Here is an 18,980-nt window from a genome sequence, read left to right on the forward strand (position 1 = left end):
AAAAGGTTTTTTGTTTATCAAATGACGCAAGCGGGCGCCGCATCTGACACGCTATTCATCTCGTTTAGAAATGTTTTAAGGGGTCCAGCCTTAGCACGACCAGGGACTTGTACAAATAATAATGGCTACAGTATCACTGGTGTATCTCTTGTATTGACAGCTTGAGCACCACTGCCTCATACCTACTCACACTAATACGAGACTATGTAGGAAACCAACGTTGCCTGACGGCTCAAGGGCGACAGATCAAGGATCCTCCTCGTCAGTGTCCAACCCCGGGTCAATGGTCGGGATCTCAAAGTCACTGCTATCACTGTCGTTATGTCCAATGGTCTCGGAGGAAACCATGTTAGACACTGTCCCAAGAAGCTGGCCTCTCGAGCTAGAGGGCCGTTCTTCGATCCCAAAAGTTGCGGCAGCTGGAGGCTGCGCCATCGGCGTCTCGCTCACACCAACCTCTTCCAATACCAACTCTTCCACGCCGCCATCCTCCAACCTTGGCACCTTGGACAGTCTCGAATCAAGCATTTCCGCATCTTCGGATACTATGGGAGAGCGCTCTCGAAAGCCGGGGTCTTGAACGCTCTCGAGTTTTCGCTTTCTCGCCGTCAGAGCCTGGAACAACTCATCCCCCTCTTGTTCCTCGAGGCTATTGGCGCCGTTTTGTTCGAGGTCGGTCTCGAAGGCATCAGGGGAGCCCTCAGGTTTAGACAAGGTTTCCGCATCGTCGTTGGGCATGTGTGCCATCTGCTGGTCATCAAGATGGGCTCGAACATTGCGAGATGCTCCCGAAGAAATCTCTTTCATTTGCGCAACGGGCATTCGAGGCCTCAAGAGGGCCTCGGTGTCGAGACAATCTGCTGCAGACCTGACCAGGAACGGAAGCAGACTGGCAGTCCTCATTTTTCCATCCTTGGACAGCATTGGACGCATGACACTCGCCATCATGGCATCATGATGATCGAGCAATACAGACAGTCTATCCGCTTCTATTCTTGCTTGACGAGAGATCATCGATGTCGGGCAATGAGCCAAGATTTCTGGCAGCAATCCCCAGGCTGCTTGGTATACTTGGGGCTGTCTTTCCGAAAAGCGAGAGCCTCCAGCAACCGGCAACGTGGATTTAGCACTCAGAAATCCATCCTTTGCAGGATTGTGGTTGGTCCGATCATCTGAGCCGGGAACACCAATCCGCAGGTCATTGCAACAGTGCTCAAGTAACGTTGAAAAGGTGGTCTCAGGTAACACAAAACTGGTCGTGTTCATGCTGCTCATGAGAGAGGCGAAGGTAGTATAGACCTCTCGCCTGACCGTCTCGTCACCTGCCATTGCGATAAATGCTTCCATAATGTGGTTGAGTATAGTTCCATTTGCCGGGAGAAAGGACTGTCCATAAGTTTTGCACAAATTTTGGAGCACACTAAGAGATGAAACGTGAAGACGAGGTAAGTTAATCCAAAGACCTTCCTTCTCTTCTCGACTCGCTTCTTTGGTATACTTGAGGGAGTCAGTTGTGCTTGACCCGCTTCCAGGAATGGTTATAGCCAGTATACGAGAAGTCAGGTCCAGCATAGACCCCAGAGGGACCGTAATGACTTGCGACGTAGGTGTCGAGACTAAACATCCTAACCAGTCGAGCAATGTTGCAAGCCTTGTACTGCCGTCGTGCATGCCAACCCATTGGCCCAGTCCGGCTTGGTCGGCGCTATAAATCTTCGGGTCTTTGGAGAAATCATGCTTTCCGATAGGTTTTTGACGGCTCTTGTCATTGGACTCGTATTCCTCTATAACGGCTCTGAACAATCTATCGGCAGATTGATGAGCGCTGCTGATCAGATCGGAAATTGCCTGGGACCATTCCTGAGTCATTGTGTTCTTGGGTGCACATGACAATAGCAAGCAAAGAAGCTGGATCGCGAGCTCTCTGGTAGAGGTCGCAGTCCATGCGTCTTCGAGAAGGCTCAGACAAATTAGCCTGATACGCGTCAGGAAAGGGCGAAAGACCGTTGCGTGCTGAGGCAACAACTGGATCCAACATTGTAGCACCGATTGTAGGATAGGGTTGACGTTACTGTCCGCATGAGCCCTGACTGGCTTGATGAGACCGAGACATGTTGTGATGAACGCCGGGAGGAGGGGCGTTGTTACCTCCCGCAACAATACCGGGTGGTCCTGGGAGAGGACAAAGATCCGAGTGACAGTAGCCAGATAGATTCTTTTCACTTCAAAAGGCTCAGGTTTTCCCAAGCAGCTGAGCAAGCCTCTGGTCCAGACTTCCCAGTTAGACAGAACCTTCAAGCCACCATTATCAACGATCGCCTTGATGAGCACGGCAGCGGTAAACCGGCAAGCAGTAGATTTGTCTTGCAACAAAGAGGTGATTCGAGTCTTGAGTTTGTGTGCGACCACGGAAGAGCTATTGCCTTTGCTGTCTGAGGAAAGCAATTCGACAGGACATTGAGCCAACGAGGTCGCGAGGAAGCCGGATATTCGAGGAAGGTCTTCAACTGGTGTGAGACTCAGCCGAGTAGTGATGGCCCGCAGAGCGATATCATGTTGCATTGCTCTTGCTGCCGCCAGCGGTCTTCTCGAGCCTTTTGGGGGCGTCCTAGCTGTGAACAAGGCTTGATGCAAAGTGCATTGGCATGTTGGTGTATTAGAGAATGCGATGGACACACGTGTTTGGAGTTTGGGGAATTTTTTTTTTAACGACGCAGGCTGCGACTGGTTGATTTGCGTCTGGCGCGGCCCCCAATGACCGCATCGCGCATTGGCAGCAACAGGCCCATAGCACGGTTCACTCTGCCAAACAACCTCAACTCCCTCTTTTATCCCCTAATGCATAGGTCGACCGCATCTCGCTGTTTACAATTTGTGGCGGGATGCCAGCAGCAGAGACACGTCTGATGGAGCTGCTACAACGTGCCTGCAACCATGAACCGACCATAGGACGCTGACACTCGCGAGTATAGCTCCGCGTCCCCCAGAATGAGTGTACGCTCTCCAGGCATCCCTGTTACCACTTTGTATGGCTGGCTGATATAGTTTCAGACGCACCATGAAAAAGCCCAGCGCTATATAGGTCTTCTAGACGCGGCGCGCGTGGCTGGCCAGTGGAGAGAATTTCCAGAACTTATAAGAAAAGTTACCAAGCATGCCCCTGATCGAAAATGTACGCCTCTCAAATCAGTCTAGAATTCAGTCTTAACCCTCAAGGCAGGCTTGATACGGGTCGCAAAATCCGAACACGACGTCGCCAACTACGCTTCCACATTCGCCCGCAGACCGGGCACTGCTCACACCAACCAGCCTCTTCCAGATTCCCAAGCCACTTCCCTCGAAGAAGAACTCCGTGCACCAGGGCATCCGTTTGAAGAGGTGGTACAAGGCCAGACATGCTTGCTTTGGGCGCATTGGGTTGGAGCACATAAAACAGACCGTCAAGTGCCCGCTGTTACATTCGAACCTGTACGGACTGCAGCGGACGCCATTTCGCTATGGACAAAGATCTGTGTGGTCAAGACGGTTTACATCAGAGGCATGCTCTTTGCACAAGCTGGCGAGGATAAAGAGGCAAAGGAAATCCTTGACTCTCTGCTTCCTTGGCTAGATGCTAACAGGAGCCTGGTCGTTTCTACTCCTCAACTCCTTTACTGGGCGCAACAACTACTTGGTAGGGTTTCATTGGGCCACCGATTGTCAGTCACAGACTCTGCAACCATCATTGGTCACGAATCAGCCTCGTTCAGGCTCCAAGCATTCCGTCATTGGGCTGTACTTGCGGTTAAGAACCAGGAGGTGTCGGCTTCAACCTATGGCAATGGGCCAGGACATTTGTCGAAGCTCGACATGTGGAGAGCTTACTACAGATTTTTGTCTAGCCTTCTACAAAACAGACAAGGAATCGCGGACCATGTCTCCATCGAACACTCTGACTTGGCAGTCGAGCTACGGCGGGTGGAGACGTCTTACGAGAATGAACTCTTGCGGAACGTTCAATTTCCCAAGGCCACTGAATCCAACGCGGCCATAGAAGCGTGGGTGGAGGAATTCATTCGCAACTGGCAGATTCTTTGCGGTCCCAATTGGTCGGAGTCGGACCTGGGCGAAGGCGGTCGCAATTCATGTGGAAGAAATGTGCTCGACATGCTATATCGAGCCGCCACAAAGTCTTTTCACTCGACACTTATCTTACGTCGATTATTCCAAGTCCATAAAGCCTTGACGGATTTCGGCTTGGCTTACAAGGCCTTGGACACCTACATTGAGCTAATGGATCGAGCGCGGGCTGGAGCTGCCAAGTCTGAAACTCCAGCGACTGGCAGTGACAGTGATGAGGTCTTTATGCGAACTATCGCTGAAGGAATTGAAGGCCTGTGCTCATTTGGCCGATACCTGGAGGCGGAGAAGGCGTATGAGCTGTGCGACAAGCTCCAAGATCTCCTGAGAGAGCTCGAATCGCCGTCTACAAATTCCATCCCCAACGGCTTTGCAACAAGAACCAATGGAGAGGTGAACGGAGAAAAGTCGGTCCCTTGCCGTCTGTCCCCCGACTTGCTGGAGGTTACCTACCGAGCCATTGGGATAGGAAAGGCCCAGTGGGCTCGATGGACGCCTTTCAGTGAGGAGCGGACCAATCTGCAAACTGCAGCTATTGAATGTCTGCAGAAGGCGGCAGCACAAGATCTCCCGCCTGAAAGGCAACTGTCCACCTTGTACGCTCTAAGCCAACTGCTTGCGCAGACGCGAGACATTGACCAGGCGATTGCAACTGTGAAGAAGGCCTTGGCTTGGGAAGCGGAGAAGCTTGAGGGAGATAACAATTACAGCATACAGCGGCAGTTAGTGCCATTCTGGCACTTGTTGTCGCTTCTTCTCACCTCGCGGCAGAACTTTGAGACGGCTAGCCAAAGCTGTGTGGCAGCATTTGAGCAATTCTCCCCTCCAGAGACAATCTTCGGCGATTTCCCCAACGGTTCGGTGGTTGGTGGAAGATTGGCCAGTGGCTATCGGAAAGTCGGGCTGGTGGATGATATGGAGTGTGACGAATTGCAAAAAATTATCGAGATCCGCATCACTGAACTCGCTTTGACAGAACTTCTGGAAGGTCCGGAGCATGCGGTCAACAACAGCAACGACTTGCTTGCACTATACTCCCGACTGTTCGGGCGACATGGGGTGATTGCCATCAGTGAAGAAACGTCCCGAAAAAGATCGATTCAACCTCCCAAAAGCTCAGGTGGCACGGTCAGGAGTCTTCCGGGTAAGCTGTTCCACCGAAAGAGACTAGGACGCTCAAGTGAGTCGTCCAAAGGAGTGCCGATCAATGTCGCTCCTTCGATAGCGGAAGAATTACGACCCAACACGCAAGCGACTCAAGCGACTCAAACGACCCAAGCACCGACTATCCAGGTCACCAACGAAGACGGCAAAGCGTCGCCTCACAAACACAAAATATTCCATATCCATGACCATGCGAAGGAAGGGAAGCGACATTCCTCGGCCCCCCTGCCTACAAAGGGTCTGAGGTCAAGGCGCTCGAGGTCACTGAGTCGCGGGAGGAAAGAGCCGAGTCATGCTTCGAGTACGAGACAGTCCTTTGAGACTTCGCACGAGACAGTTCCCAGCTCCGAGGCAACGGCAGAGACTGCTCAACCCGAGCTGAGGTCCCCATTGGAAACCATTCAATCCGCCGATGTCCCAGAGATGCCTGTGTCTCCGGATCACGATGCAAGCGAAGGAGCCAAACAGCCCTTAAAGGAGATTCCGCACAACCTCACATCCCATGAGAAGGTGCCGCCGCCGGCGCAGCACCAAGATCAACCTCCTCAGCAGGATGTGCGACTGCCTGTCGTAGGACCGGGGACATTGCGGACAGATCCCATTCCTCGGTTCCCACGGACGGCATCTCAGAGGCATGCTCTGAGTGTACTGGTCAAAATATGGCTGATTATTGCAACGCTATACCGAAGAGGCAACATGTTTGACGACTCGCGGGAAGCGTGCGACGAGGCAGCAAAAGTGGCCTTGAAGATCGAGGGCATGGTTGCCAGCGTGGAGAGTTCAGCACGAGCATTCAGTGATGGTGGATGGGGCGGCGGCGGGAAAAGTTCGGATGAGCTTTGGGCTGACGTGTACTGTGAGCGAGCGGAACTGCTAATGGCTATCGCGCGAGCGCGCGAAGAAAAGGAAGGCGCCGTGTCTCCTGAAGGAATCCGGGAAGCGGTGGAAAACTACGAGCAGTGTCTGATGTACTTTGCCGACCACCCCGGAGGGATCGTGGGATTGAGTAATGTGCTCCTGGACTACTACGAACGCAAAGTGGAGCTGGCTCGGCGGATCGACAATGGCAAGCCAAGGGCAGAAGAACCACAGCAGGCACAACCACAGGACGAACCAGGGCGGCCGAAGCACAAGCGCGAATGGAGCCGAATCTCGACGGGGCCGACCACCAACGGCTGGTTGGAGACGGATGGTCCAGGTGCGAACGCAACCGCGCCTGTCGGGATGTCGAACACTCCATCGGCGAGAGAAGAGGATCTTAAGAAGACTCCGGAGAACCTCAATCGATTGGCAGCCCGCGACCGGGCATATGGACTGCTGTCGACACTGACGAAATTGGGGTCGGGCTGGGACAATTCGGAAGCATGGTTCGCGCTCGCCAGAGCTCATGAACTGGGCGGCGAGGTGGACAGAGCCAAAGAGATTCTCTGGTGGTGTGTCGAACTGGAGGATACGCGGCCCATTCGACACTGGGGGAATGTTGGGTGTGGAGGGTACGTACTCTGAGCGCCACGTTATTGCGAGTCCTCTACGCCTCCTCGTCTTCCCACCGTCTTTTGTTCAGTATGGATTATGTATTGCCAAGACTCGTTCGAGTTGCAAGGAAGAGTTGTGTGCGCGTCCTGACCCGTGACCCGTGACTTGTGAAGTCGCGATCTGTAAGCTTGGAAGGCTGCGGTGTACCGAGTGGGCAAGGCACGAGAAGGCGGTCGCATGCCGTTGAACCAATCGCTTGGGATGGATTTGCTCAGGCTTCCAGTCGTATTCATACAAGTAGGGCCGGCCGCCGAGGGGCTGATGTGGCATCATCCAGTGGCGGCATTCCCCATTTTTAGCAGCAAAGCCCCGACGGGCCGCTACAGCCTCACCAGCCCCCTCCGAAGTGGTAGTGCCAGCCTTGACTGGAGTAGGTGGGATTGTGGTTGCAAGCGTTTTTGTACGCGCCAAGGGATGAGGAGGAGGAGGAGGAGGAGGAGGAGGAGGAGAGGGTTTGGTTCAGATAGTAGAGAGCAATCTCGAGAAACCTCAGACTGATAGAGGCCAGGAGCACTGCATACACTGAGTGTGATGGTGAATGAGAGTAGGTACAATGAAGGTGCGCAGGTGGTTGCAGCCACTGACGTTGCCCATGGGAAAGGACTTGGCCGTGCCGCGTAACCTGCCGAGCTACTTGTCCACTCACCCAGGTAACTCCACTGCCCGGCTGCAGGCGGACAATAGGTGCTGTCCCCCCCAGTGGCCCCCCCAAAGTCAAATGAGCAAGATGGAAAGCCTCGTGGAAATGGTCCCAACGGGTTCAATGGGGAACTGCGCACATCAGTCGTTTGGCCTCACTGGCCACCGTCACCACCGTTGAGCAAATCCATTTAGGCCTCACTAGCCGGCCAAGTGCCTTTCCGCAGTCCGACGCAACTGCGCCATGATGCTCACTCGCCTCTGTTCTCTCTCTCTCAGCTACGGCCCTCGCATCATCGTCATCGCCCTCCTCCACCACCATTACTTCTAATGCCCGGGTCCCGCGCGTTGCGTTGCTTCTTGACTTTTCTGTTTCTTTGAATCATTCACTATTGTTCCTCAGTGTTTTTGCTCTCTGCAAACGGCGTCACTCGCTTCGCAATACTCCCTGTTTATTAGGTGGCTCTATACAGACCGATTCTATCACTACCGGCGTCCCGTCTCGCTTAATCCACCAGCCCTCGACGCCTCGACGCCTCGACCCGGTCCCTCCCCAACCACTTATCCCTAGACGCTTGGTACAAAGAGACACTCTTTTAATTGTGACTGGAAGCGAAAGGTCCTTTGCCTCGTTTCTCCTGCAAGCAATAGAATAGTTCCTGGCAAGGACAGAAAAACGCAAGAATGAAATCCTCAGTTGCGGTGGTGGCCGCTACTGCGTTGGCTGCCCCTCTTGTCTCGGCCCTCCACCTCGCTCCTCGCTCTTCGTCAAGTCCGCCCCGAACCATCGGCCTGCCCATTGAGCGAAGACATGTTCCCGACATCCTCGCCCATGAAAGGTCCCGCATGAGAAAACGACAGACGCAACAAACGGTCTCACAGACTCTTGACAATGAACAATCCCTCTACTACGCCAACATCACGCTAGGGACCCCGGCCCAGTCCCTACGCCTGCACATCGACACGGGCAGCTCGGATTTGTGGGTCAACATTGCTAGCTCTTCTTTTTGCGAATCGGGCCAAGATGCCTGCGAGGGAGGTACCTACGATTCCTCGGCCTCGTCTACGTACAAACTCGTCAATGACCAATTCAACATCTCCTACGTCGACGGCACAGGAGCTGTAGGCGACTACGTGGCCGATACCTTGCAATTTGGCGGCGTGAGCCTGACAGATTTTCAGTTTGGTATTGGCGAGAGTTCCTCTTCCCAACAAGGTGTTCTGGGTATTGGTTACATGACAAATGAGGTTCAAGTTCAGCGTGCGGGAATGGATGCCTATCCGAACCTGCCCGAAGCCCTGGTCAAAGCGGGCCACATTGCCTCCAATGCGTACAGCCTCTGGCTCAACGACCTGGACTCTTCAACAGGAGAGATCCTCTTTGGCGGCGTCAACACCGAGAAGTATGAAGGAGAACTTGCTACCATCCCCATCATCCCCAGCAATGGCGTCTATTTCCAACTTGCCATTGCCCTGACTGGCTTGGTAAGCTCGGGCAGCGACCTCTCCTCCTCTTCCTCCTTACCCGCTGCCGTCCTCCTCGACTCCGGCGCCACCCTCACCTACCTGCCCAACGACATCACCCAGGACATCTACAACCAAGTCCAGGCTGTGTATCAAACCGACGTCGGCGCTGCCTACGCTCCCTGCAGTCTATCCTCGTCTTCTGCCACAATCGACTTCACGTTCTCCGGCCAAACCATTCGTGTCCCATACAATGAGCTATTCCTCGATGCAGGCACCAACAACTTTGGCCAGCCCATAACCTTCGAGAACGGCGAGGAGGCCTGCTTGTTCGGTATTGCGCCAACGCAAGGCTCAATGGCTGTCCTCGGGGATACCTTTTTGAGGAGTGCCTACGTGGTCTACGATTTGGCCAACAATGAGATCTCTCTCGCGCAAACAGTCTTCAACTCGACGGGCAGCAACGTGCAAGAAATTACCACCGGCGAAAAAGCCGTGCCCAACGCAACCCCGGTTTCTAACCCCGTCACGGACGTGTCTGCGGGCACCGGGGGAGCAAGGCTAGGCGCTGCCACTTCCAGCTCTCCCTTGGGAGATACCAACTCCGGCTCCCTGGACAAGGGTAGCGCACGCCCAATGGCTGCCATGGTAGCCGCTGTGGTAGCTATTGCCGCACTTGTCGTATGAGGCGATCTTTCTCTCCCTTCCTCTCTACTTCATTTTGTGGACTGGTCTGTTGCGGATCAGATGGCCACGGACCAAACGAAAGATTTTTAATGATGCAAGCCCTTGTATATATATATATATATATATATACCTTGGTCCATACATATGGAGAGGGGGCGCAAGTCACGTCATGTCATGTCACTGCATTTTTGATGAATTGAAGTTGGGATAACGAGGACGAACATGAGCATGACTCTCGGTTAACGGCAGGGAGGGGTGCGTTTCCACCGGGCGACACATGCCCGGACTATTGCATTGCGTGGGGTGTTTTTGGATATACTCATGACATTTGGGCATTTGCCGGCGTTTGTTTTTGGGAAAAGGAAGCGGAAACGACTTTACGATGTCTCGCATATAGATGTGAACGCAGCAAAGCATTGGGAACAGGCAAGCGGGAGTCTAAAAGTCCCGCTCTAGGTTAGTCTGCTGGTCGGTAGTTGGACCGGTCGCAGGAAGCCTCGGACGACCTAGATATATCTATACCTACGTACCTAGAAGTACAAAAGTATCACTATTACCATTATTAGTATTATCACACAATGCAGAAGCTGGAAGGCCGGTCATGGTGTTCATTGGCGCCGCATTGCACGAGATCCTCCTCCGTATAGACAAGAATAATTGTCCCGAGTACAGCTAATCTTATAGAACTTGGCCAGCACGACGGCGCGGCAATGCTTGCCGGTATAGATACTTGGGTAGATTCGTGGAAGAGAGCAGGACTGAGTCAACTCAAGAAATCTAGTCCTTGACACACATTTGTGTCTTTTCATTATGTGCAAAGTCATATTTTTGCTGGCGTGCGCCGCTTTATATTCTATAGGTTTCCCGTGGTCCTGATGAGTGCAAACCCGGATTCGATGCCGGACGAGGAGAGCCTGGTGTCTCTGTTTCTCATATCTCTTGAGCTCTCGCGCATCCATCCGCTTTTCCCCTTTTTGGCACCCCTTGTAGGTTTCAAGGCAAAGCCGCACCAACACTCGGTCTCGAACTGCCCACACGGATGCCCTTCGCCGTGAAACTAGGCGGCGTGCCTCGACTTACGGGCGTGGTTCGCCCGCTCGTGTTTGAAACACTTCCAGCAGCAGAGGTCGAGCGTCGTCTGTTTTCGTTTTCGATTCCGCTCCCGCTTGCGCTTGCGCTCCCTGGTGCGCTCTCTTCGTCAGTGTTGAGGGTGTCTTGTTGCCCCGGAGTCATGGGAGGGGCAGTAAGCGCGCTTTTTCGATTACGGATTGTCGAAACAGTACTGGTTGAATCGCCGTCTTGAGGCAGTGCCCGAGAAGTTGAGAGCACCGCTCCAAAATCGGAGTTTCCGGAAGCGTTGTCTGGCCCGCGCTGTGGCGTGCCCATAGGACTCTGATCATGCACTTGCCGCTGTTCTTCCTGTTCCTGTTGACTTTCGGTCTCTTTCTGCTCTCCCTGCAGATCTGTATCCGCTTCGGTATGATTCCTGAGACCGCTGCTAGTCCCCATGCCTTCAGTCATCCCCTGTGCTTCCCTCTTGGGAAATTTGTAATAATTTTCCATCCACGTCATCGAGCTTCCGGGTCTGTTCGGAGTAGGGGAGGCGTACTGATACTGATATTGCAGGGGCGAATGGGAAGGCGAATGATTCTGACCTGGTGACGGATGCAAGTAGTGCTTCTCTCTCTGCTGCTGGGCATAACTCTTGACTCTCGGAGTGCGAGGTGAATCGATCGCGCCGTCAAAGTCCGAATATCCGCCAGCAGACTCGTCTTCGGACCAATTCATAGCGCTGCTGTTACTATTATGCCGGCGGTGAAGTTGTGCCGTATCGGTCATAGAGAGAGCAAGAGCCTTCGGAACGCCATTTGTTGTGCCATCTTGTGCATAGTATCGAAGCGCTTCCAGCACATGCGGGAAGACGAGGGTATGAACTTCCTGCGCCCAGAGGAAATCGAGATGCTCGAAGTGAGGGATCTCAGTCGCGATGGTGTGACGAGGTAACTCCCTAAGCATAACACGGATATCGACCAGTGAGTCACTCCCTCCATAAACCAAAACAATGGGTGTCTTGATGTTTCTTGTTGGGAACTTGGCAACTTTGTAATACCGATTGCTGGCACCAATGCCAAATCTATTGGAGCTGTCGTCGTCGTACATCTGGAAAGACTTATTACGGATGATTTGGAACCAATGCACAACGGATTTTGTGCTAGTGAAGCTGTAGAGGTGAGGGTATGCAGCGAGTTTCTGCTGCACGCTTATATTGCGGCCATACCAGGCGAAGAGGAAGGAGAGAGACATGTCGATGAGGCGGACGAAGATTGGTGGGTAGAGGATAGATTGCCACATGGTGGCTGAGGAGAGGATCGACTTGCGGCCAAACGCAAGGAACAAGAGGTGAGGATTGGTCTTGACCAGTGCATCCACGATGCCGTTGCTGAGACCGGCAGGGGACATGGCGGGGGCCAGGGCGATGAAGAGGTTGACCTTCTCGTTCAATTGGGGATGTATGGAGAGTGTCGCAAACGCTTGTGCGGTGCCTTGACTGAAGCCGATATAGGACAGCGAAGGTTGGGAAGTCGTGTTAAGGATATAGTCGATTGTATTGGGAATATCGTGGAAGGCAAACTCGTCCATGGAGAAGTTCCAAAATCGTGAGGATATAGGCGAGTGTTTCGTGGATTTCTTGCTGTATTTGTTGCCTCGATTGTTGCCCAGCCAAACATCGTAGCCCTGCTGTACCAACGTAAAGGGAAGACATCGTTCCTCTTCTGTCAGGCAAACCCAAACTTCGCTATTCATGAGCAGGCCATGATGTAGGTAGACCACAGGTTTCCTGATCGAGTCGGCCCCAGCATTGACCTGTGATCCACTATGCTCTTCCCCTTTGCGAAAGGGAAGCCTGTGAACACCCAACAAGTATCCATCTCCTGTCTGGACAACATGCTCCTCAGCATAGTATCCAAAAAAGGCACAGAGCTCGGTGAAATCAGAGCACGTCGCGATCGAACTGTACGTATGCTTTCGTTGGGAGCGGGCTTGTCGAGACTTTTGGGACGACAATCGGTTAAACAGGTTCTTGGAGGTGTTGTAGCAGAATCGGATGATCGGTTGAGGAAGGCCCAGCGTAATGATCCGAACGAGGACCTCGAGGGCGACTAGTATCAGGGACCCAAACAGCGCCAGATACTCCCTCCTGGTCAAGCAGCAGTCAGTCACGAAGGGCGCCTCGACAGAGAAATGGAGGGCTGGGAACACATACCAAAAGAGCCTGCCGATAAAGGGCACCCGTGCCATTGCGTTCACCAAAGATCAGAGAGGTCCAAGAGGTAGCAGAACGTCGGAAGCCATGGGCAAATGGCACAGTCGGTGGGTTTGCCGTCGTCTGAAATGGGTTACGAGGGAGGTGGACCAGGAGCGCACATGCGCTGCGTTCATAACGGGCGGCGAGGTGGATTCCGCAGTTTCGAGTTCCCCAACGTCATTTCCTGCCACTGCACTAGCCGTTTTCTATCACCCTCGAAGCAACGCGGGAGGCAACTAGGCCGAGAGCGGTTAAGATTTGATCTAACCATTTCCGGCATGGCTTCTGCACAAAATTTATATCGCCTCCAACTCGTTCCCTCTTCCTCTCCTTCTTTTCTCTTCTATATGAACAACGCAAAATACCAACGTTCCTTCAAAAAGCATTCCTACGAGGTTACTACTTCCAAGCGGTGATCCATGATGTACGGAAATCGTCTATTGGAATGGAGATCAATTCACCTGTAGTCGATCTTGGGTGCAGTGCCAGTCTCGCTCTTTGAGATTGTGACTGGGATTGCAATGATTGACCACACATCAACCACACGAACCCTTATCCATTTTGATGATGCGACAACGTCAGTTACAATAAATTTGTTTGGGTGGTACTACATCGTTTGATGGACTTGACAGCACTGCCAATTTGTTGGTGAATCACTTGTTTTCAAGCCATTCCTCGATCCTCTCCACAATATCTGCCTTCTTTCCTGCAACAGGAATCTTCTTTGTCGCACAGAAATCCTTGAGCTCGGCAACTGTCAGTTTTGCCAGTTGGCCCTTCTGCCAAAGCTTCCGGATCTCCTCTTCATTCGTGCCACCCGCTGCGTCTGTCTTGACCTTCTTGGTTGCTGCGCTTGATGACCCTGCTGCTCCATTCGTGGTAGCTCTCTTCGACCCTGTAGGCACCGCGTCTGGGTTTTCCGCTTGATACTGCTTGTAGGCCTTCTCCAACACTTTGCCCCATTCTATGGTCTCACTTCCTACTCGTTTGTCTATCTGGCGGAATTTCGGTATCGTCCTGTCTTCTGGCTGTTCTGGAATCTCGTCATCGAGGGCTAGGGCTTGAAGGATTCGATAATGCCATTGCAAGCTTGGATTGGGATACTTTGAAGGGTCATATATGCCCTTGGGAAGGTTTAGTTGCTCTAGATGTGCGGTTAGCATTTGACGGAATGATTGTTACTGTTGCTTACGGATGATGGGCCTCATCGCATCAACGAGCTCATCCGGTGCACGTAACGGGACCTCATGAGTGCTAGGTGGATTCTGTCGGATATCGTCTGCAAACGGCAGGGGGATCAAGTGCAAGCCCTGCGGTGCGCCGGTCGCAGATACACCTGCAGCATTGGGCTTGTCATCGCTGCCCTCGGCGGTAAGTGTTGGAACCATAGCAGCCATCACTGGAGCGGCATTTTTCCTTGGAACAAACCATGTCAGACCGAATAACTGATCCTTGGTCAGTTTGCGGTGCAGTGCGCTGTATACGCGCGTGCTGCCAACGAAATCTTCTTCCGATGGGTAGAGGAAGGTTGAGTTCTTGATATTCGCCCACATTGGCAATTTGGACATCGGTTTGAACCCAATCACTCGTATCACCGGCGGACCAAAGTTGCGCAATTTCTTGACTTCTTCATCAGAAAAGGTAACTTTCTCTCCTCCAAAGGTGTAGGCTTTGCGGATCTCGGCCTTCTCTACGGGTCGGCGATCAGATTCAACCTCTGCGACTTGCTCTGTATAGCCAGTGACAATCTGGGGTCTTTCGGATCCGAGGTAAATATAGCTACTGCGAGCAGGCTTCTGATGCTTGTAGAGCAAGTACCCTTTCACAGAAATCTTGAAGTCTGGTGCTAATTCCAGAGGCACAGAAGAGAAAAGCGCCCGTTTTGGTGCAACTTTGGAGGCTATGGTGGATAGCAATGACTGCAACAAGGAGATGCCGTCCCCAGCACCGCTCACCAATTTCGAACCACCGGCGTCCACTATGGACGGCGGGTTGTGAACGATCGCATCGGGATCGGAAGGCGATGAACGGTAGACGATGTCGTCCCAGAAGAGTTTCGTATCAAAAGCGTGGTCTGCAGTCGAGATCGGGAACAGTTCGATAGTCACACCCAAGTCGTACAGATCTTTGGCTCTCACAGTAGCCTGAGACCGCGACTCCTTGTTGGATGAATGAGGATCGTCGTTATCCGTAACGATGAACAATCGGCGCGAGGTGAAATTGGCAGCCTTCTGCTGGAAGATCTGGTTCGCACAGAAGAGAACGTTGTGCATGGAAACAGGCTCCTTTGCGGGCTTGAAGATCTCGGCTGACTCTGGAGATTCTGCTTCAACCAATTCTTTGAGAGCCTTGACATCGTCTGCTTCGGGCACATCAAGATCTGTGAGCAGGTAGCAATGAGGGAAAGACCAGCCACCCTTTGAATTTTCATCCTCATCGTAGAACTTGGAAGCTTCTGTGCCAAAGAGCAAGATTCCCATGAGATCCTTTGGGGTCGAGATGATGCGCTGCTGCATCAGATGGTATGCGCATTTGAGGGCGGCTAAAAGAGGTGAACTATTGTCGGACTTCTTTGAAGCAGATGTTGGCTGTGGCACCCTTAGCATGGACTTGTTGACCTCGATAGCAAAGAGGACCGCATCTCGAACGGTCTTGTAGCCAGTTTCGTCGATCTCCTCTTCCTCATCATCCAAGTCGTCATTCCTCCCAGCCTCGTCCGAATCACCCTTTGGGCGGTATGGCAGGTTGTCGCCCATACTGTGCACTCATCGAGACAGAAGCAGGTGTGGTGGTGAGTCCTAGGTGGCAAAGGCGTAAGGGGGATGTTGATGTAATGCCAACCAGCCAAGGCAGCAGAAGGTCGCGCTCAAGGCTGAAACACGCGCTCTCACGTGAACGGGCGCAGTTCCGCTGCCGTCGAGAGAAGCGGCCGATTTGGCAGACACTTGATTCGTCGTCATCATCATCTCGTCGAACTTCGTAGACTTCTGGTTCTTACTTGCCGGCGGCGAAAAAAGTTCATCGTTTAGGTTCCCCAGAGACAGCTCCCTACGACTGACAATCTTACTCCCACCCGGGTGTGAAGCCTCCTCACAGTAGTTGTTCTTCATTAAATACCTCTCATGGCTCGGTAACAGCCAAACTATCTTCCCAGAATACAAAATGTCGTTGCGTACTTCGACTGCCCACCTCACCCGCCAACTGGCGACAAAGCGCCCGGCAGTGGCCCCCTCAGCCAGAAATGGCCTCTCAGTTCCCGCGGCTCTCCAGAGTGCCTCAATGGCCACCGCCGTTCCTCCTGTGACTCAAGATTCGACTGGTTCGAAGGGCCCGACTGCAATGGTCTTTATGAACATGGGCGGTCCTTCGCACACGTCCGAAGTAGGCGACTTCCTCTCCCGCCTCTTCGCCGACCGAGATCTGATTCCCCTTGGGCCATTACAACCCTATCTGGGGCCCCTGATCTCTCGCCGCCGCACCCCGAAAATCCAACAACAATACTCGGCCATAGGCGGGGGTTCTCCCATACGAAAATGGTCCGAGCACCAGTGTACCGAAATGTGCAAAATCCTAGACAAGCTCTCGCCCGAAACGGCACCACATAAACCCTACGTGGCGTTCCGATACGCGAATCCCTTGACGGAGCATATGTATGAACAATTGTTAAAAGACGGGTTTGGTGGCGGAAAGGGAGGTCGAGCGGTAGCATTCACACAGTATCCCCAATACAGCTGTTCCACCACGGGGAGCTCATTGAACGAGCTGTGGAAATGGCGGAACCGGCTCGAGGGCAAACGAGCAACAACGGGCGAGGTCGATCCAGACGGAGCAATAACCTGGAGTGTGATCGATCGCTGGCCCACGCACCCAGGATTAGTTGAGGCCTTTGCGCAGAACATCGAAGCTAAATTGGCCGAATATCCCGAAGAGCGACAGAAAGACGTGGTGATCCTGTTTTCAGCTCACAGTCTTCCCATGAGCGTGGTCAACAGAGGCGACCCGTACCCGGCCGAAGTTGCGGCAACAGTGCACGCTGTCATGAACCGACTCGGCCACTCGCACCCGTACCGACTTTGCTGGCAATCGCAAGTCGGGCCCTCTGCATGGTTGGGCGCCCAAACAAGCGACACTGTCAAGGAATATATGAAGCGAGGACAGACAGACATCATTCTGGTCCCGATCGCCTTCACGAGCGACCACATCGAGACTCTCTACGAGATCGACAAGGAAGTCATGCACGAAGATGCAAAGGGCCACCCGGGCGTCAAGCGCGCAGAGAGTCTCAACGACAACCCGGTTTTCATCCAGGCATTGGCAGATATTGCGCACAATCATCTCCTGAGTGGCGAGAGCTGCTCCCGGCAGATGGGGTTGAGGTGTCAAGGGTGCACAAGTGAAAGATGCCTTGAGCAGAAAAAGTTCTTTGCTGGCCAGCATGCGAAGATATTACCGACTGTACGATAAGGACGGAATTGTGGTGAGAAGATAAAAATTGTTTACTGACCCAGAATGAAAATGATGAATAACAATCTCGTCTCGCGAGCTGATGTTCCGGTCAATTTCCTGTGTCACGCATTGTGCAAATGCCTTCTAAATGCTCCTTTCTTCTTCTAGGGTACCCATCTTACACCACAGACCTGACACCCCGAAAGGGTGGCTATAGGTATAGTCCGAATGCTCTTGTGGAGGGGTCAAGATCAAACCATGCACACCATCTAATCTCCTTTTTGCGCGCTCCTTTATAACCCAAGTTCACCGTCTCCTGAGGACACGACTTCCGAGGACAACGACACCCGAGGAAATCGAGGACTCAAACCCGCAATCAATACATGGTCCACCCGCCACTGACATTCAACACCTGGCCGGTGACCCAGCCGCTCTCGTCGCCGGCGAGCCAGCTCACGACGCTGCTGACCTCCTGGGGGGTGCCGACCCGGTTCTCGACGGGGGTGTTGTCCATCTGCATGCGCACGATGGCCGGGGGGATGGAGTCGAGCATCTCGCTCCGCACGGGGCCCGGCGCGACGCAGTTGACCGTGGTGCCGCGGCCGCCCAGCTCGGCGGCCCACGAGCGCGTGAGCCCCTCCAGCGCGGCCTTGCTCGACGTGTACAGCGACAGGTTGGCGAAGCCCGCGCGCGCGCCCACGCTGGAGACGTTGACCACACGCGCCCGCGCCGGCATGTGCGCTGCGACCGCCTGCGTCATCAGGATCACCCCGCGCACGTTGACGTCGTACACGCGCTCGTAGTCCGCGCGCGTGATCTCGCCCAGCCCCCGCGTGAGCTGCACCGCCGCGTTGTTGACCAGGATGTGGATCGCCGGGCCGTAGTGCGCGAGCGTCTGCGCGACGATCTCGGCGGGCGCGGTCGCCTGCGACAGGTCGGCCCGCACGGAGATCGCGGAGGATGCGTTCGGGAGGCTTTCGATTGTCTCGACCAGGCTGGCGGCCTTGGATGTGGAAGACGCCGATGTGTATGTGATCACGACCTGCGGAACGTCAGGATACTGGTGCGTGAGATGGCGGGCGAGAGAAACAATATGCTGTGAAAAGCCAGTTGAACATAGATGAGAGGAATATGGTTCCCAAGAGACAAAGCATCAAGGGGCAGAGGGGGGAAGAGGTAATGATATAGGCGACCTCCATCCATTTCAGTAATTCTCTCCACCTCCAACATCCAATCCAAGCATGGACGAGTCGTTGCACTGAAAAGTAAAACTCCCAATCCATTCCAACCTTCCTCAAGGGCGTCCCCGGGACGTTATTTTATTTCATCCAACTCCAGCCGCAGTAACACAGCGAGGAACCTCGGAGGGGCCTTGAGACGACAACAACATCGGGCGACTCACCTTTGCGCCTCTCCTGGCCAGATCCAAAGCCATATCGGCGCCGAGCCCTCGACTCGAGCCGGTGACAATCGCAACTTTGCCATCTAGTGTCTGCGCGGGCAGGAGGCCTTGCTGGGATGGAGTCTGCTCTCTTCCTGCCTCCGCCATGGCTTCGCCTAAGATGGTGCTGAAAGGGACCTTGCGGATTGCTGGGAGGGTGATGCGATGGGTTTCAGT

General features: G+C 53.6%; 7 protein-coding genes across 7 annotated transcripts; 3 read left to right on the forward strand and 4 right to left on the reverse strand.

The window, feature by feature from the left end:
- Positions 1 to 123: 123 nt before the first annotated feature.
- Positions 124 to 2,678, reverse strand: PV07_07124 (uncharacterized protein). Its single transcript, XM_016394180.1, has one exon. It carries the CDS (start codon positions 2,560 to 2,562, stop codon positions 247 to 249), a length of 2,316 nt encoding a protein of 771 aa, XP_016247599.1. The 5' UTR covers positions 2,563 to 2,678; the 3' UTR covers positions 124 to 246.
- Positions 2,679 to 2,821: 143 nt separating this feature from the next.
- Positions 2,822 to 7,146, forward strand: PV07_07125 (uncharacterized protein). Its single transcript, XM_016394181.1, has 3 exons — positions 2,822 to 2,994; positions 3,052 to 3,172; positions 3,221 to 7,146. Exons 1-3 carry the CDS (start codon positions 2,989 to 2,991, stop codon positions 6,787 to 6,789), a joined length of 3,696 nt encoding a protein of 1,231 aa, XP_016247600.1. The 5' UTR covers positions 2,822 to 2,988; the 3' UTR covers positions 6,790 to 7,146.
- Positions 7,147 to 7,695: 549 nt separating this feature from the next.
- Positions 7,696 to 10,208, forward strand: PV07_07126 (uncharacterized protein). Its single transcript, XM_016394182.1, has one exon. It carries the CDS (start codon positions 8,143 to 8,145, stop codon positions 9,607 to 9,609), a length of 1,467 nt encoding a protein of 488 aa, XP_016247601.1. The 5' UTR covers positions 7,696 to 8,142; the 3' UTR covers positions 9,610 to 10,208.
- A 183-nt stretch (positions 10,209 to 10,391) lies between these two features.
- Positions 10,392 to 13,042, reverse strand: PV07_07127 (uncharacterized protein). Its single transcript, XM_016394183.1, has 2 exons — positions 12,875 to 13,042; positions 10,392 to 12,808 (listed from the first exon to the last, which is right to left on the reverse strand). The coding sequence occupies exons 1-2, from the start codon at positions 12,907 to 12,909 to the stop codon at positions 10,603 to 10,605; spliced, it is 2,241 nt and encodes a 746-aa protein (XP_016247602.1). The 5' UTR covers positions 12,910 to 13,042; the 3' UTR covers positions 10,392 to 10,602.
- Positions 13,043 to 13,356: 314 nt separating this feature from the next.
- PV07_07128 (uncharacterized protein) lies at positions 13,357 to 15,729 on the reverse strand. Its single transcript, XM_016394184.1, has 2 exons — positions 14,109 to 15,729; positions 13,357 to 14,060 (listed from the first exon to the last, which is right to left on the reverse strand). Exons 1-2 carry the CDS (start codon positions 15,670 to 15,672, stop codon positions 13,570 to 13,572), a joined length of 2,055 nt encoding a protein of 684 aa, XP_016247603.1. The 5' UTR covers positions 15,673 to 15,729; the 3' UTR covers positions 13,357 to 13,569.
- A 155-nt stretch (positions 15,730 to 15,884) lies between these two features.
- On the forward strand, positions 15,885 to 17,470 carry PV07_07129 (ferrochelatase). Its single transcript, XM_016394185.1, has one exon. The coding sequence runs from the start codon at positions 16,079 to 16,081 to the stop codon at positions 17,378 to 17,380; it is 1,302 nt and encodes a 433-aa protein (XP_016247604.1). The 5' UTR covers positions 15,885 to 16,078; the 3' UTR covers positions 17,381 to 17,470.
- Positions 17,471 to 17,593: 123 nt separating this feature from the next.
- On the reverse strand, positions 17,594 to 18,911 carry PV07_07130 (uncharacterized protein; the record flags this gene model as incomplete). Its single annotated transcript, XM_016394186.1, has 2 exons — positions 17,594 to 18,404; positions 18,765 to 18,911. The coding sequence occupies 2 exons, from the start codon at positions 18,909 to 18,911 to the stop codon at positions 17,739 to 17,741; spliced, it is 813 nt and encodes a 270-aa protein (XP_016247605.1). The 3' UTR covers positions 17,594 to 17,738.
- Positions 18,912 to 18,980: the final 69 nt, after the last annotated feature.

Source organism: Cladophialophora immunda (genome assembly GCF_000835495.1).
Source record: "Cladophialophora immunda strain CBS 83496 unplaced genomic scaffold supercont1.4, whole genome shotgun sequence".
Lineage (NCBI taxonomy): Eukaryota > Fungi > Ascomycota > Eurotiomycetes > Chaetothyriales > Herpotrichiellaceae > Cladophialophora > Cladophialophora immunda.